This window comes from Lathyrus oleraceus, chromosome 6 (assembly GCF_024323335.1).
Source record: "Lathyrus oleraceus cultivar Zhongwan6 chromosome 6, CAAS_Psat_ZW6_1.0, whole genome shotgun sequence".
NCBI classification, from domain to species: domain Eukaryota; kingdom Viridiplantae; phylum Streptophyta; class Magnoliopsida; order Fabales; family Fabaceae; genus Lathyrus; species Lathyrus oleraceus.
Window position 1 is genome coordinate 85,140,603 of NC_066584.1, and position 18,712 is coordinate 85,159,314.

At 33.6% G+C, this 18,712-nt stretch overlaps 2 protein-coding genes across 3 annotated transcripts; one reads left to right on the forward strand and one right to left on the reverse strand.

Moving 5' to 3' along the window:
• Window positions 1–2,136: 2,136 nt before the first annotated feature.
• Window positions 2,137–3,703, forward strand: LOC127096703 (uncharacterized). The gene is made up of 4 exons (XM_051035256.1): window positions 2,137–2,349; window positions 2,534–2,783; window positions 2,894–2,983; window positions 3,063–3,703. The coding sequence occupies exons 1-4, from the start codon at window positions 2,266–2,268 to the stop codon at window positions 3,215–3,217; spliced, it is 579 nt and encodes a 192-aa protein (XP_050891213.1). The 5' UTR covers window positions 2,137–2,265; the 3' UTR covers window positions 3,218–3,703.
• On the reverse strand, window positions 3,236–14,779 carry LOC127096702 (truncated basic helix-loop-helix protein A). 2 transcript variants are annotated; one of them, XM_051035255.1, is made up of 7 exons: window positions 14,256–14,779; window positions 13,912–14,166; window positions 11,574–11,670; window positions 11,216–11,230; window positions 11,050–11,106; window positions 10,289–10,796; window positions 3,236–4,516 (listed from the first exon to the last, which is right to left on the reverse strand). In XM_051035255.1, exons 1-7 carry the CDS (start codon window positions 14,369–14,371, stop codon window positions 3,606–3,608), a joined length of 1,959 nt encoding a protein of 652 aa, XP_050891212.1. In that variant the 5' UTR covers window positions 14,372–14,779; the 3' UTR covers window positions 3,236–3,605. The 2 variants fall into 2 exon arrangements, with proteins under 2 accessions (XP_050891212.1, NP_001413889.1); NM_001426960.1 differs by having other exon boundaries at window positions 3,569–4,513; window positions 10,278–10,796; window positions 14,256–14,661.
• Window positions 14,780–18,712: the final 3,933 nt, after the last annotated feature.

Consider the following 18,712-nt stretch of genomic DNA (forward strand, 5'->3'; position numbering starts at 1 on the left):
CAAAATCTGCTGATCCACTTACAACCTCAGCCTCAAGAGTATACAAGCCTTGTATCTTCACGCCTCTCAATACTTCATTCAACCCCTTCATGACTTTTAGGGTACCTCGATCTACTTTGAAAACATATCTCTTCTTTTCAAATTTAGAAAGAGAAATTGATTTCTCTTCAGATCAGGTACATACTTGACACCAATCAACATCTTTATTGACTCATCATAGAGTTTGAATCTCACAGATCCAATTCCTATAATTTTGCAGGCTTTGTTGTTTCCCAGCAACACTGGTCCACCATCTTGATCACATAATTCCTCAAACACATCTTTGTTTGGAGTCATGTGTTAAGTACACCCTGAATCCATAATCCACTTTTTGCTACAAGTCTCTACTTGAAACCACAAGAACATCAGATGATTCATAATCATCTTGAATAATGGTTACATTCCCACTATTATCTTTCAGGAATTTAGGGAACACCTTTCTTGTATGACCCTCCTTCTTATAGTGGTAACACCTAATTCTAAGAGCATCACCACCATAAGACTTCTGCCGACCTTTACCCTTCTTCTTCCCATACTTGCCATATTTCTTCAAGAATTTTCCTTTAATGGACAAACCTTCACCAACAGACGATAACTTGTTCTGCTTTCGTTCGTTCAAATTCTTAAAGTAAAAGGCTGATTGAACTTCTTCAAAGGTCAGAGAATCTCTTCTATACAACACAATAATAACAACGTTTGATCTTCATCATTGATACTAACTTCGATATTCTCCAAATCAAGAATCAACTTATTGAACGTATCCAACTACTTCGTCAAGACTCTACTTTCACTCATCTTGAATGAATACAGAGCCTGCTTCAAGTACAAGCGATTTACCAAGGATTTTGTCTTGTATAACCCTTTGAGTTTGCTCCACACACTTGCTGTCGTCTTTTCTTTCGAGACCTGCCGGAGAACCTTATCACCAAGGTTCAATATAATGACATTGTGGACTTTCTCGATCATCGTCGTCTTCTCCTTCTCTGTTAAGGCAACATCCATCTTGTCTGATCCTTTCAACGCTTCTAACAAACCATGTTGAACCAGTAAGACTTGCATCTTCAAGCGCTACAAAATAAAATCATTCACACTGGTGAATTTCTCAATCTCATACTTCGTTGACGACATCTTGTCTACGTTTACTGCACCAGTTTGTTGTGACAAACGCCGCACCAGGAACAAATGAAAAAACTATTAGAAAGATTGAGTTTCTTGAACAATCGCAAGAAACCCTTTTAGTTTTACGAAAGAGAGAGATGAGGGAAGAAGAAAAACAAGAATTGGTTAAAACCATTTTTCTATTCACTTTTTCAATTAGGGCAAAATGTTATAAGTGAATAACAACAACCAACACTTAACCTTCTCTCAACAACCTTGGAGAACAATCTATTTATAAACTAAAAGCTAACTTAAGCACTAAGATAACTTAACCAACACACTAATTTAGAAAACTGCATGCTTGAAAAACTTTGACTACAACACGCACATATTCGACTCCTTCATGTTTGAACGGATTTCGACTATATCATGCACAACTCTGTCAAAACATAAAATTGTCCATGATGTTGATGCAAAATACCACAAAAAGGTTAGTAGAAAATCTTGCTATAGACTACTCCTAACCAAACACACATAATTGTTTCATGCAATTATTTCAAAGATGATGCGAGGATTTGGTGTGGTGGGTTAGAAAATGTTAGTCTCGAGCTCCCACTTATTGGTGCATAACATAAGACCTAGATAACATAACTTACATAAGCCTTTTTATTTTCTCCTTAAATTATTATATAATCATTCTCTGCTTTTTCTTCTCCTTTTGACAAGTTGGCATGATAAGCGGCATACTTTTAAACCGATCACCTAAATAACAAGCTGTTGACTATCAAAAAATAAATACATAAAATAAAGTCAGAGGAAGTAGTGTAACCAAAAGACAAATAGCAATGTTAGGAACAAATTAACAATACGAAGATTTTCATATTATTAAATAATTGCAAACCAAGCCAAGAAGTAGAGAAATAGGGGTTTACCCAACCCACATATTCCTTCATATCCTTCAACCATACCCACCAAAGTTACTTATAATTTTCTATTTTACAACTACAACACTAAAAGCACCAAAGTTTACACTTTATTAGAGCTTTAAAAGCAAACAACTGTCTTCAAAATCTTAAACAAGAAGAAAAAACAACATTAAGCTGTTCTGTTAATAATCACTTTCTAGCCATGGCCACTACTATTGCTCATGATGATTCTGAAGTTGGTTTTGAAGAAGGAATGCTCTGGTTACCCTCTTATGTTCTCGACGAGGTAACCATTTCTACATCACTTTATCATATCTAATACTATGTTTCTTCATATTGTTCAAGTATTGTTCCGGTCAGAATTCGAACTCGGGTTACATGACATGAACTGTTTGATTGAACTTGATCAAATGTATGAAGCTTTTATTTTATCTTATAATTTTTATTTTAATATAATTCCCTTTCTTCAGCTATGTATAAGAAACCATCATCAAAACCAGAAGGTACTAAACCAAGAAAAGTTGCATCATCACAAATCATCTAGAGAATCAGAATCAATATCCACTTCGAGGTCTTCGTACCAAAGGCCAAAACTCGCGAACCGTGGTGTTGGAAATGGAATGCGAGCTATTTTTTTAGAATCGAGGAATGGATCGTGTGGTACTGGCGTATTTTTACCTCAAAGAGCAGACACAAAGTTCCAACCAAGAAAAAGGCCAGGTTGATATTTCTGTTCATTGATCAATCAATTTCAGAAAAAAACAGAATGTAATATGTTGAATTTTGATTTATGTATGCATCTTACAGTTACTGATATAACTGTTTTGCAGCTTGTGCACCAGTCCTCCTTCCCGCTCGAGTTGTTGAAGCTCTAAATATTAACGTTCATGCATTGGGTGTGCAGATTTCGCCTCCACAAGGTCTAAAAACAGAATTTTAATTTACAATTTTAAAATTTATAGCTTCTTTGTTTTAACACGACCTTTCATCTCGTTTCAGTTCAGAAATATAAACCGAGATGGAGAGAAGCGAACGATGCAAATTCAACCGAAAATAAAAATGATCAGAAAGATACTTCTAAGCAATGTAGTTTTATATCTCAGAAAAAATGTTCTGCTCAAGAGATATTTCTACCAAAGGAATGGACTTACTAAATAGCTCTTCATTTGAAATAAGAGAACAACCAATTTCCATTCATTCTTGTACATCATTCGTTATGCAGTATTCAATAAAACTACCTAGTTTAATTCATTAGATTCTAAAAACATTACAGATTCCTAGTTTCTTGTAATTCATCATCATTCTAACCACTGCAGCAGCGGGGGAGAATCCAAATCCGCAGATGTTGTTTATCATTAGACTTCACTTCACTTCATATCATCAGACTCGAGTCGAGAGTTTTATGTACATATTATAAGTCAATGTATACAAATGATGTATCATTGATTAGACTATGTTTGGATTAACAGCGAGTTTGACAGAATCACAACAATCATTGTGATTTTGTGATTTTGCCAAACTCGCTGTGAATTCAAACATACACTAAATATTATTATGAGGTATAATTTGGTTAAGCGCTCTCTTAACTTCCACAATACTAACTTTCTTCCCATTACCATTTTCCTTAACCTTAGCCCTCAATTCCGCGACGAAAACGCCATTGTTGAGCGAAGATTGAACTCCAATAACCTCAATTCTCAACTCTCTCAACATCATCATAACATCCAACAACAACCCTTCTCTTTGTAAACATTCAATCTCCAACAAAGCATCACTCTCTATAATCGAAACCTGAACCGACGCAACAACCTCAACTGCTTTCGCTCTAACGCCCCCACCAGTGCCATTCCCTTCCACAATCCTCACTTTTTTCTTCTCAGTGGGACCCACCAAAACGGTTACTCCACTTTTCTCGGACTCCATCTGACGGTTACGTGTCTCGAGATCTTGAATCTTTCTCCGAAGCTGTTTCAAATACTCGATCGTGTCGCCTAAGATAGAAGCTTTATCCATCTTCGTAACAAAAGGAACCAATGATCTTAGAATTATGAACCTCTCGTTGAGTTTCTCTCTCCTCCGTCGCTCAGCGAGGACATGGTTCGCGCTGAGTTCGTCTTGGGGAGTTCCCTTGCCGCGTAGCCTGGCGGATGGATCGTTGCTGTTGACTCCGGCGGTGTCGCGTGTTTGTGGAGAGGTTTCGTCGTGGTTCTTGGTGTGGAGGTATGGGACGGTGAAGAGGATGTATTTGAGGAGCCACTGGGAGGTGGCAGGGTCCGGCGGCGGCGGCGGGTGGAAGTGGTGGTTGGTCCAGGTGGTGAAAGATGATTGGGTGGAGTAGTTGATGTAGTTGATGGAAGGTGAATCGATCCATTGGTTTTGGAGAATGGTGGTTACTGTTTGAGAGTAGTGTGTGTCTTCTTGTGTTAAGTCTTCTAATGGATGATGAAGTACTGCATAGAAAGAAAGAATAAAGAAATGTCAATGTCTGAGATTCTACTACAAATGGAATAATATTTGTATGTTAAGTCTTCTAATCAATTATATTTTTATGAATAAACAAATTATTTATATATAAAATTTATCATGAAAGAAAATATTATTCTAAATTTTAGAAACACAATTTAGTAAGTTTGATTTTATGAAGATTGAAATCTACAAAAATACTTAAATGAAAACTTATGCATGGTTAAGGGTGACGAGTATATAAGAATATCATCACAATCTTTGAACTTTCTAGAACTTTTCACATACACTTTACTAAGTGTTCACTTTTCAATCTCAGTAGAATAAAAAAATCATCAATTCTTTTGTTTCAAATTCTAAGGATTTGCTTCGATCTATACAAAGCTTCAGGTAAATTGTACATTATGTTCTCTCTTTTCCTTTTATCTAAAAATTTGGTGGTTGATGACAAAATTTGTTTCTTCTTATGGACCTTTTAAGAATGCAGACTTTGACATTTAAGTGGTAAAGGGACCAATTTTCGATACTAGCTATTTTCGTAACTAGTCTCGTTGTCCCAAGTCTTATTACACGAGAAAACACTTCATTATAGTAAATACCATACTTCTGTAAGAAGTCTCTAACTACCAACCTTGCTTTATGCTTTAAAATTGTATCAGCTAGGTTCATTTTAACCTTAAAAATTCTTTCTTCTTTTCGAGCAGAGTAACCAACTCCCCAACATGATTCTTTTAAATTGACTTAAGTTCCTCAATCACAATCTTTTTCCATACTTTTTTTATTGCCTTGTCATAGCCGATTGAAACAATATCAACTAACAAAGAAAAATGAACGAGTTCACCTTTATTGTTGACTTCACAACCAGGGTGTAACTCACAATTTGTAACTCTACTAGGAAATTTCCTTGTTCTCTAAGGCCTCACATGTGTTTGAGCTTCTATTGGTCTATCATTGGCTACTCTAGTGTCTCCAACAATAATTTGTTCATATGACCATTCACTCTTATTAGGTTCAACAAAGACATTATTGAAATTACTTCTTTATTTCAGTGTGTCTAGCCATTTTCAGGCATGTGATTTATTGAAAAAACACATATCTAATGATGTGCAATTTTGAATCACATGATCGTATATCTTATAAAATCATATTTAATGATATCTTATGAATACCATGCTTTCATTTTCGTCATCCAAATTACTTCTTCTTTGATCAGATATGTGCTTGAAACCTAATGATCAAAATACTTTAAAATGCTTCACATTTGATTTTCTTTCACTCCAAGCACCTTTTGGCGCTTTCATGCTCATCTTTTTTGTGGAGCATTTGTTTAGTATATAAGTAGTTGCATTGATTGCTTCACCCCATTACAAGGCATGCTCTTGTGTTTTAGAATACTCTTGACCATGTCAAGTATGACCATATTTCTTCTTTCTGAAAGACCAGAGGAGCATAAGGTGATGTGACATTATGTATTATGCATTCACTAATGTAAAATGATTCAAATTTTTTTAAGTTATACTCTCCACCACCACAGTCCTTAAAACGTTTATTGACTTCCCACTCTCCTTCTCAATTAATGTGTTGAATTTCTTGAACACTTCAAGAGCTTTTCTTTTGAGCTTGATGGTATATAGCCACATCATTCTTGTATGCTCATTAACAAAAGTTATTAAATAATTTATCCCGCGTTATGGTGATACCTCAAAATATCCGCATATATTAGAATGCACAATCTTTAGTGCATTATTTGTTTTGTTAGGCATGTCTATTATAAAGGATAATATGCTATGTTCGCCTCTCAAACCAGCTTCATAAGACAATATATTTGAATTGAATTTAGGTAGGTAATATTCTAAAATCTTAGAACTTAATTGAATTAGGCTTCTAAAAATTAAGTGGTCATACCTCATATGTCAAATCACAAGTTCATAATGAGTAGTTATTGACAAACATACTTCCTTTATAGTTAGAATGCTACGTTTGAATGTTATATTCTTTGAGAAGGTCTACTTTAGTACCAACTTCTAGTGAGGATCAAACAATTGTAGTGAATTACTATTCATGGTAATTAAAAATACCTTTTTGACTAGTTTCTCAGTACTCATCAAGTTGCACATCATACTAAACTTGTAACTCACGCTTGTATCTTAATAATTGCTCTCTAAAGTGTAAGTACATACACTTGTACAAACGTTGAGACCCATACCACGTCACGTGCACTTCAACAGGACACGTCGCCAACCACCACCATGTTAGGAAGACTTTTGATATAAGGGGTCATTCTCTTACTGGAACCATCAACTTTAATATCATTATTGGATAGTGAGGGGAACAACCATATTGGATAAAGATAAACACTCAAGTGAGAGAGACATCACATATTCATCAAAACCCTCAAGGCATTAAGTATATAGGTCCTCTCACTTATAAAGTTCTCAACCTCTATTTTTCTAAGTAATGTGTGACTTTCAACTCACACTTGTTTCTTAACATATACCATGTACACAAATTACCTTTTAAACATGTACATTCATGCCATCCTTTATGATGATGACATTGTTATCCACGGCTTCTTGTGAAAGGCAACCGTTATTTGTATCAAATTTTGTGAGACATTATTTATTCCACTCATGTGATTTAACACCCAGAATCAAAACTCATACATAGGTTTCCTTCTATGGCTATTAGAAAAATTGATTCTAAATCATAGTCATCATCAAGAGCTATGTACACCTATTTTTATTGCCTTATTTCTAGTGCCAACATTCATCAACAAAATATTCATAATTCTCATAACTGTAGCACAAAACTTTCCTTTATTTTTATCAAATTCCTTAATCTTTAATTTGTTGGTTCCAGAACCTTCCCCTCTCTTGTCAGATCCAACTTTGTCATCAACCTTAGATTTGCTACTATTAGACTAACTTCCACTATTGAAGCTTTCTATTTTTTTTTTCTCTTTAACTTCCTTTATTGACCATATTTCTTCATCACATGAGCTTGCAAGACTTGTTGCACCGAAATCTATGCTTCTTTATCAATCACCACATGTTCATGAGTCTCCAAAGTATTCAACAGCTCCTCGATTTTCATGGTCATCAAATCTTTTGGTTCTTGAATTACCACCACTACAAAATAAAATCTTGAAGTCAGGGATCTCATTACTTTCTTAACCACTTGTTGATCAACAATAGTCTCACCATAAGTCTTCACTTGATTCACCACTGCAATCAATTTAAAGAGGTGAGCACTCATCTTTTGATCTTCTTCCATCCGCATCAATTGGTACTTCATTCTTAAAGATTGAAGCTTCACGTTTTCCCCGCCATCTTGGTACTCCTCTGTAATATCACATGTCTCTTTTGATCTTTTTACCTTAGAGATCTTTTAAAAGTGATGAGCAGGGCCGATCCAATCATATCGGAGGCCCTGTTCTAATTTTAAAAATAGGTTCAAATTTTTTAAAAAATACAATTATAATAATTAAAAATATATTACAAAAATATAATTATGTATTAATTAAAAATAAATTTAATTATAATTATTTTGAGTTTTGATCAATCTTAATTTTTGTATGTATTAAATTTTTATCATAATTTTTTTTAATTATTGAATTTTTTAAATAATATTTTATTTATTTTTATTAATATTTATAAAGACAAAATTAAATTTTTTAAATTTTGGAGCCTTCTAAAATGTGAGGCCCTGTGCTGCAGCACATGTTGCACATGCACATGGTCGGGCCTGGTGATGAGTATCCACATATTCTTGAATGTAGAACAAAACTTAACGATCATTATTCTTCAACTTTTCTTTGTTTGAATGTGACTCTTTGCACTTTTGTGGTTTATACTTCCGGTTTCATCAAATCACTTCATCTTTTTCAATTTTCTCCATCTAGAATCAATATGTTTGACGAAAAGCCACCACTTATGTTCATTCTTGCCGATCAAGAAGATAAAACTTACCCTCACTCTTTGTTTCCAAATGGTATGACCCTCGCAATTCTCTCGCGTTTCTCTAAGATAAAACCATGCTCTCAATGCCAATTATTAGCACAACTCTGTTGTCACCAACAATTTATACACAATAAAGAAGATGGAGTTGTGCTAAAAGTGAACGAATTATTGAAGTAATTGAAAACTGAACTATACAATAACTTTATATATCTTGTTGGTTAAGTAACCAACCCATCTAATTAACTAATTTAGCTAGTTAGTTGTTAATCTACTAATAACTAATAACTTACTTCATCAATCTTACAATATGTATTTTCTTTGAGATTTTCACATTTTAAAAATAATGATTAATTGTGTTGATTTCAATGATAAAAATCGTATCATTTACTAAAATAACCTTATTAATAATAGGTAGTAGAATAGTTACATAAATTAAAATACAATAAATAAAGTTAAGTTAGTGGGAAAAAACTAATAAATATCACATTGGTATTCTAAAAGGAGAAATAATTTTAGACAAATAAAAATTTGAAAGATGACACTTATTAAGAGAGAGTAACATTTTAGAGAGAAATGGTTTTGGATTAACAACTAAGATAAATAAATGATGTATTTAATCTATAGAGTATAAAAATCATATATATTTGTTATTCAATAAATTTACCAAATAACTTTAATGAAGTGGATATCTATTAAACTTTTTTGTATATATGAACAATTTAAAACTAGTTGAACTTATAATGTCTCAAAGGATGTTGAAAATGACAGTTCATATTTGAAATCATGTTTATGAACCTACCATTACCATTCAAATTTCATGTGTGTTGGTTTTCCATCAAGAAAAAAAGAGTATATACTCCTCCAAATTGCTGGTTCTTTTAGAAGTGAAGATAACATAAATAAACTAGTACGTACGAATTGTAGTCTTAATTTCAAAATGTATTTTTTGGTTCAGACAAATTCCGTATGCATGCAATTAATGTTTTTTCTAGTTTTCCTCTTTGGTTGCAAACATGAAAAATTCTGAGCCATAGCTTTCAAAGATGATCAAATTATCTTTCCCCGGTTAGCACCTGCCATTGTCAGATTCTGTAGCTATCTGCAATTTTTTTTTCTTAATCACCATTCACCAGACACTGCTTCTTAACACACTCCGACTACTGTTTTAAGGCCCACAAAATAGTACCTAGTTGAAGACAATCCAAATTTACACTCGACACTTTTATAATTATTGAAGTAAAGTAGAAGTTTTATTACTACTATATAAGTTTAATGTATGTTGTTGTATTACTATTACTTGTATAATGTACCGTGGGGCTGTTGAACATTTTTGGTGAGTGAGCAGTAAAATGAATTCGATTTTTCATAGATTGGGGACCCCACCAAAAATGGGGTAGACAATGGACTTAATTAGGATGGACCACATTGATATGTGGTGAAAAAAACTTTGGATCTAATCACTAGCTAGCCCCCCAAACTCTATGTACCCTGATGTGGTCCAATTCGCTTAAATCAATATATGATAGATTAATTATTCCGTTAATTCAGTTCAGTTGTTAGTCGTAGAAATATTCGATTATAATATTTAAAAAAATTTAAGACGTTATTTCGCTTTCAAAAACTTTATAACTTGTATGCTTCAGTTTGTGAGTCCACCGCATCATGTCTTTATGTTTTTTTTTATAAATTTATTTGGCACATAAAATTTAGTGAAGTTCGTTAGGGCTAGGAGTTAGGACAAACCTAAATACAAGGATTCAAAACATATTTGAAATTTAAATTTGTTAATTACCGATTTATCTGAAGATGATAATTGAACTTGTAGTGAATCATCGAGAGGTTCTTCGATTGGACCCCATCTCTCGGTTGTATATGAGTCAATTTGTCTTGATGGGTTTCCTTGATTACTAACGGCCAACAAATGAAAATCCGAGTCCAAATTATTCGACCCATCGTTGGGTGACCCGATCCGAATATCATCGGGCATTTCAATTTGCATGAGTTCACTCGGTTCCGCAGCCTCTATTATAGAGGTTGCGTGTTGGTTATGACCTTGGTTGGTTTCATCTTCAGATCCAGATTCAACTTCGTCATCTTCGTCATCCTCTTCCTCATCTTCATCCATATCGTCTTGATTGGGAATTGTCGTGGAGGCTGGGTCTGCCACTGTGTACATAATGGCAGGAATGTGATCGGTTGAGTAAGTCGGATTGGAGGTTGAGTGTTCAGAGAGTGCTGGCTTTGGTGGCAAAGAGTGGTGGTCTATGAAGAAACTCCTCACGTGTTTGATGAAATTAAGATCTTCTTGAACCTTAAAAAAAAAAACATAAAAATAATAATTAAACGGTTCATATGTCTGATGTCTCTACACAACTATCAACTGAACTGAACCGTCTTAATGTGATTATTAAACTATTAAACATCACATTTTAAATATTTGTTTGTGTTATATTATTTATTACTTTGAAATTTCAATAAAAAATTAATTATTTTTCAAAGTTTATGTATATTTATTTATTGCATTTCAATCCACAAAATTATTCTATTAATAGAAAGTATGTTACCTTATCAGTTGTGCCAATCTCAACGACACCATCCAACACAGGAATGCATACCACAGTCTGTAGATAAAAAAAGTACTATTTTGTTTATTTTATGATTTTCATTAGAATTTAATGGAGTACAAAATTAAAGTTAAAAATGGATAAAACTAGTTGAAAATCTTGTTACCTGTATATTAGCACTCTATAGCCAGTAGAAAAAGTAGTCATCATTGAGAAGCCATGGGAAAGATAAGTTTGTTAGTAAATTAAGCTTCATAATGATCAATAAATCCATAGTATGAAAGCAACTTCTAAAAACTTTCTTTTTAAATGGAAACTTGCCAAAGTAAGTAGCTTAATTGATAAAGTTGTTGTGTTTTTCAATTTCTCAACTTCATAAAAAAAATGAATAATAAAATATCCTCTTAATACAAGTAATTAATATTTTTTTAATAATCTAATGACAGATACTTACTATTTTACGAACTAAGTTGGTTTAATCGGACAAAATAATTAATATTAATTATATGTTAATCGGAGATTACCTTGGCTAAAATAGCTCTTGAAAATGTTTTGCTATCCACCTCATTTGCACCCGTGAGCCATACATGTTGCCTCCTAGCATATGCCTTTCCTGGCAACCTTATAAACATATGAAATAACTTATTTCTTTACTCTACCAAAAATAATAATTTCAAAAGTTATAATAATACAAGTTTTTCAAAAAAGAAAAAGAAAAACATCAATTTATTATACCCCTCTCCACTATAATATGCTTTTTCTTTGTCATCAAATCAAATATATATACATATAGCTAGCTTTGGTATATATGTAATGTAACTAAGTATATATTATTATTGATAGAATAACCTACATTTATATCCTATCTATATATCTACCTCTTATTCTATAATAATCTAGAACGAATTAGTCTCACTGTAAGGAATATGCATATACAGTGACCAATTGATGTTATCATTTTGATGTTGTTGCAAAATGAATTATTAGCAATATAGGAGAAACTATATGAAGCTATGATAAAAACAGGTATCATCCAAATACTAATGATGTATGAAAAGTTAAACTTTGATAGAGACAAAGAGAGTGAAATGTGATGTTGAAAAGTTCTAAATGTAGAATGGTAGTAAAAATAGTGTGGATTTTTTTACAGCTAAGTTATTTATTTTGAAGTCTGAAAATGCATTCATATTTGTCTGATTTCTTGAAGTAAGTAACTAAATGTCCTATTCAAACATATAATAATGTGCACCTAAATACTTCACCAACATTAAAAAAAAAAACTCTCATTCGATAGAATACTCTGAATATATATTCCTCAAGTATAATCTAACACAAACTCTCATTTTCAATATTGTACTTTTTCATTTACTTTACTCTCAAAAACATATTGTATCTAGTATAGAATCAAGTAATAAAGTTTTTAGCTACCTTTTTGGCCTATTTGTTACTAGCCATACGTGAATATATATTGTATGGAAAACTTTATTAATTATGAGTGCGTGCAAGTCGAGATACCGCGTAAGATTAAAAAATATAGTTAAATAATGTGATAAAATATATGTCTATTACACTGTGACAAAATAAGATTTCATAAAATATTTGTGACAGCTAAACAATAGCGATGTTTTGCGACAGTTGACAGTTAAACGGTGATTAATTGTATCTTAGTAAGCGAAAACTTAAGATGAAATGTTGAATATGTTTTATTTTGTTGGTGAGAGTTCATAAATTGGAAGGTGATGATGTTGCATTTAAGCAAACTCACAAGGGGCCTCTGTGACAGTCTGCATGCTTCACCAAAATACATATCCCACCGGAGGGAAAACAATGTATAAATTCATGACTTTCAAGCCAAAGCTCTTTTATGAGAAAATGATTTAACAGTCATCAATTTTGTTCTAACAAAAGAAAGGAAAGATTTTGTTTTCAAAAACTATGTTAACATAATTGGTATGTTATTAAATTTTTACAGCTGCATGCTTTTTTTGCATTAAAACTCGATCACATGCATTTCACAATAGCTACCTAGATCCTCCCCTTTTCTCTCTCACCAAAAATGACTATAATTTTTCTCTTCTCATCACCTAGCTAGGTACACACATATATAGTGCCTATAAGCATATTAATATACCAGCTACACGAAATCATATTAATTATTATAAATTCACATACAATTAAAATATTTTAAATTTAAATTTGAATACTCATGATCAGTCTAATGATATTAATATTTTTTAGTTTAAAAATAATTTACAAACGAAATTATTTCAATATTATTATGCTTCATGAGAGTATAAATTATTATACAGAAATAATTGTAAACTATAAGTAAAATTTAAAATGAGGTTAATGTTTCATCTATTACACCTATTTAAAATCTTATTGAAAATCTTTAAATAAATAACTAATTTATCTTTAAAAAACATTAAGTTACTATTAATTTAATAATAATGATGTCCAGTTAATCCAGCGGTAGTTCTGCGAGTTCGAACCGTGACATCCTATTTATTCATTTTAAATTCTAAACGATAGACTATTTGAAAAAAGAATTAATAATAGAGGTGATGGTGGTCAAATGAGCATAGTAGCCAACCTCCACATATTGAACACCACAATCACCACCGTGAAAGAAGACAGTTGAATTTTGGACTAAAAATACAAATTCAATTGTCATGCATTGTGTGTTTACAACCGTATTTTAAATGGTTAATCAATCACAATTTTCAAATATTAAAATATTATTAAATATTTTCTGTTGTACATTAAAGATAAAGCTATATAGTATAGGTGAATGAAATTCATAGTATGAAAAGAGAGAGAGCTATAGCTAGGTAACAAATAATAGAAGAAGGTGAATTATACCCGACACCAGGAGGAAATGAGAAAGAGACACACATCAAATAAAACCATTCAGATTCTGTTAAGTCTTCAGGCGACAAAGAAGCACACGGTCGACGCGTTGGCGGATTTGTCTCTCCGGCCGATAACGATTCATACAGCTCTCTTAGTTGCTGGCTTCTTTGTAGAGAAGCTTCTTCTGCACTAACCTCCATTGGTTGCACTGTCTTTCGTGTCTTAATTGCTCCGTTGTAATATCCATCGCCCCAAACCAGTATCCTAAAATGCAATTCAAAATAATTATAATATAGTTTAGTAAAGTGTGTTTTGGTATAAGACCAAATAAAAAAAAATACAAAAATTTGTACAATTGTTGTGGGCAAATTTGCCAGAAGAGGCTATAAGTCCATTGAACCGATTGCACTGCAGCCTGCAACATGTTTTGAAGCTTATTACAACCGTTTTCCGGAGTTGGAGCAGTCATTCTTCTTGGCTCATTCAGTTCTCTGAGAAAGAATCATAACTTTCAAAAGTAGTAAAAAAGCGAGAAACAGCAAAATTAAAGAAAGAACATGTGGTAAGCTGAACTTTCAACGAAGGAGTATATATATATGTGTAGACTTGCAGGTGTGGCTTGTAGTTGAGATTATGGAAGAAGGTTTGTTGGTTAAGAAAAGAGAAAAGAGATATGAAATTATAAGGAGTAGCATGGATGGGTATGAGATTATGGAGTATTTTTGACTGGTTGGTCTACCAGACAGTTTTTGGGTTCTATATGTATAATATGTACCAGTATCACAGTTGTGGTTTGTTAGTTAGTTGTGAAACTAATTTTCACAACAGTTACCATATTTGAACATTGAAATCTATGCATACCCAACTTGTTTTTCCTTTTTCAAAATGACAAGAGCTAACAACAAATTGTCTATTTAATAAAAAATATTATTATTAAAATTTATCTTTAATTTTAAAAATTATGAAAGTTTAGTATAAATTTGATGGGAATTATTTGAGTTTTTTAAATTAAAATATATTAAAACAATTGATACTAGCCAATGATGTTTTTGAAATATATGATAGTTTAACATGTCTTACAGAAATAAAATAATATAGTTAGTTTTATAAGGTTAAAAAAAATTAACATTATTAGGTCTATTTAAATGACTATATTTTTTAATTTTAAATGTGAGTGATTTCTTTTAAACTATTAATTTATAAGAATCAATACTTTGTTTAAATTCTTTTCTTAAAAGGCGAAGTAATGATATAGAAATATATATACAAGGAAAAAGGGCAAGGAGAATACAACTTTAAAAAAAACAATAGCTAAGGCACAGGATGTGCCAAGTAACCCAAAATAATTTGTCATCAGGCCCATCATCGACAGATCAGAAAAGTCACTCGAACCACCAAAGACCACTATCATCCGAAGGAGTATGTCAGACCATTTCTGTAACACCCTTCTAAATACCCCAAATATTTAATTAAAACAACAGCATATTAATCAATATCAGAGTAATCATGCACCAAGGGTGTCACATAATACTTCACATAATTCACCGTAAAAATCAGTCATGCTCATTATTTAATTCAACATAAACACTTCTTTAAAAATTCGCAGCGGATAGAAACATTCAACATCTGTAATATCTTAAAATTAACATTTATTCAACAAATAAAACATCCCGTCCCGATGTTACATCTATCAGAGCATGACCCACTAAAACCACTCTAGACTTCAAGCACTAGCTTCTACTCAACTCACTGCTCGTTACCTGAAAAATATAACTGTAAGGGTGAGTTCCTCAATCGATATAACAAATATTATAAATCATCATGTTATGTTAAGTAACTTTACACGTTAATCACCCACATCATATCATGCATTCGGTAGCAGCATATTCAACTCAACATCATATTCAAACACAACGTAAATGCAACTCAATGAGACTCGACTCTTCATGCATGTGGTACCATTTGGAGTAAAACTCCCAACTTAAAATCATTGCCAGTTTAGTGGGCATCAAGGCATAAACCTTCAACTTTCAACTTAAAATTTTTGCCAATCCAGGCCAACGTGGTGTGAGCAAAAGCCCCATAATTTTGCCAATCCAGGCCAACGTGGTGTGAGCAAAAGCCCCATAATTTTGCCAATCCAGGCCAACGTGGTGTGAGCAAAAGCCCCGACTTAATGCATATGAATGTATATGGCATGTACGACTTGAAAGTTCAACAACATAATAACAACGACAACATAACAGCTTTTTCAGCAACAACAACTTAAAAATCAACTTTGGCTCATCAGCCTACAACTCAGCATTTTCAACAAAACAACTTGTATTCAACTTTGGCTCATCAGCCTACAACTTAATATTTTCCACAAAAACAACTTATCAACATATTTGCATCAACATTTCACAACATAGACTCCACGAATTTATTTATCACAATTGGATACAATAGGCCAATCACCAATTACACTTACATCATAAAAAATCAACCATTTTTACATACTGCAACAGTGTTAATCGGTTAACGCTATAGGTTAACCGGTTAACGCAGGAAAATTACACTTCCAGGCAAAACGCAACAGTGTTAACCGGTTAACGCTATAGGTTAACCGGTTAACGCAGGCAAAACTCAACATTTTTCACAATTTATAACAGTGTTAACCGGTTAACACCCTGGGTTAACCGGTTAACGCAGGCGAAACAGCAGTTCCTGCGCTAACACAAGGCAGAATGCAGAGTTTCCGCATTTTCCGCCGTTGGAGGACTTCCGGACCTCCGATTCAACTTCCGTAAAAAGCTATACGCTCAGAAATTCACAATACACTCAAACACAAATTCAATTTCAGCTTTAATACAACTTATTCAACATAACTTCTCAGCATTCTAAATCCCAATTAGGGTCAATCGACGGCTTATCACTACCCATTACATGTTAATCGATAATACCCATTAAACGACGATAAACCCCCCTTACCTTAACAATTCGGCAACTCCTCGAGCTTCAAGCTTTTCCGTTCTCCAACCTTTGCTCTACAGCTCTTTGCCCTTTTCCTCTTCTCTGCAGCTTCTCAGTTTTCACGTAAAAACCTTTTCCAAAAATGAAAACCTTTTCTCTTATTCCACTTATATATTTTCCAAATAATTATTATTCCAAATAATAATAATAATAATCCAATAATTCAACTTTATTTAATTAAATTAATAAAATAATATTAACTCAATTAAATAATTCTCTTATTTTAATCGGGGTGTTACAACTCTCCCCCACTAAAAGAGTTTTCGTCCTCGAAAACATACCTCAAGCAAATAACTCCGGATAAGACTCCTTCATCTGACTCTCCGGTTCCCAAGTCACATTGCCACCTGCTGGTCCTCCCCAAGCTACCTTCACCAAGGCAATCTCTTTACCCCGCAACTGCTTCAACTCCCGATCCTCGATCCTCATAGGCGATGTTTCAACAGTCAGGTTATCTCTCACCTGTACATCATCTACTTGGACTACATGCGACGGATCATGAATGTACCTCCTCAACTGAGACACATGAAAAACCTCATGCAAATTCGCAAGTGACGGCGGTAAAGCGATACGATAGGCTACCTCTCCTATCCTCTCTAAAATCTGATAAGGACCAATAAATCGATGTGTCAACTTCTTCGACTTCAAAGCCCGACCAACTCCTGTTATCGGAGTAACACGAAGAAACACATGATCTCCCTCTTGAAACTCAAGTGACTTCCTCCTCTTATCATGATAACTCTTCTGACGACTCTGAGCAATTCTCATCTTCTCCTGAATCATCTTAATCTTTTCCGTAGTTTGTTGAACAATCTCCGGTCCAACCACAGCACTCTCACCGGACTCATACCAACATAAAGGTGTCCGACATCTCCTACCATACAAAGCTTCAAACGGTGCCATACCAATACTCGAATGAAAACTATTGTTGTAGGTAAACTCAATCAAAGGTAAATAACAATCCCAAGCACCTCCTTTCTCCAAAACACAAGCTCTCAAAAGATCCTCTAATGACTGAATCGTCCTCTCAGTCTGACCATCAGTCTGCGGGTGATATGCAGAGCTCAATCTCAGCTTAGTTCCCAAAGCCTTCTGCAAACCTTCCCAGAACTTCGATGTAAATCTAGGATCTCTGTCCGAAACGATACTAGACGGAATACCATGCAGACTTACAATCTTCTCAATATACAACTCAGCCAATTTTTCTAACGGATAATCCATTCTAATCGGAATGAAATGAGCCGACTTTGTTAATCTGTCAACAATCACCCAAATAGCTTCAAAATTCTTACTTGTCCTCGGTAAACCAGAAACAAAATCCATACTGATACTATCCCACTTCCACTCTGGAATAGCCAACGGTTGCATTAGCCCAGACGGCTTCTGATGCTCAATCTTTGACTTCTGACAAGTCAAACAAGAATAAACAAAACTCGCAATTTCTCTTTTCATTCCCGGCCACCAAAATAACTTCTTCAAATCATGATACATCTTCGTAGCTCCAGGATGAATACTCAGACCACTACGATGTCCTTCCTCAAGAATACTCTTCTTAAGCTCGGTAACATCCGGAATACACACCCGACTACCAAACTTCAAAATACCATTCTCATCAACTCTGAATTCGCCACCTTGACCTTGATTCACTAGAGTCAACTTATCAACCAAAAGCATATCAGATTTCTGACCCTCTCTGATCTCATCCAGAATACCACTTGTCAACTTCAACATTCCCAATTTAACACTATTGTGAGTACTCTCACACACCAAACTCAAGTCTCTAAACTGCTCAATTAAA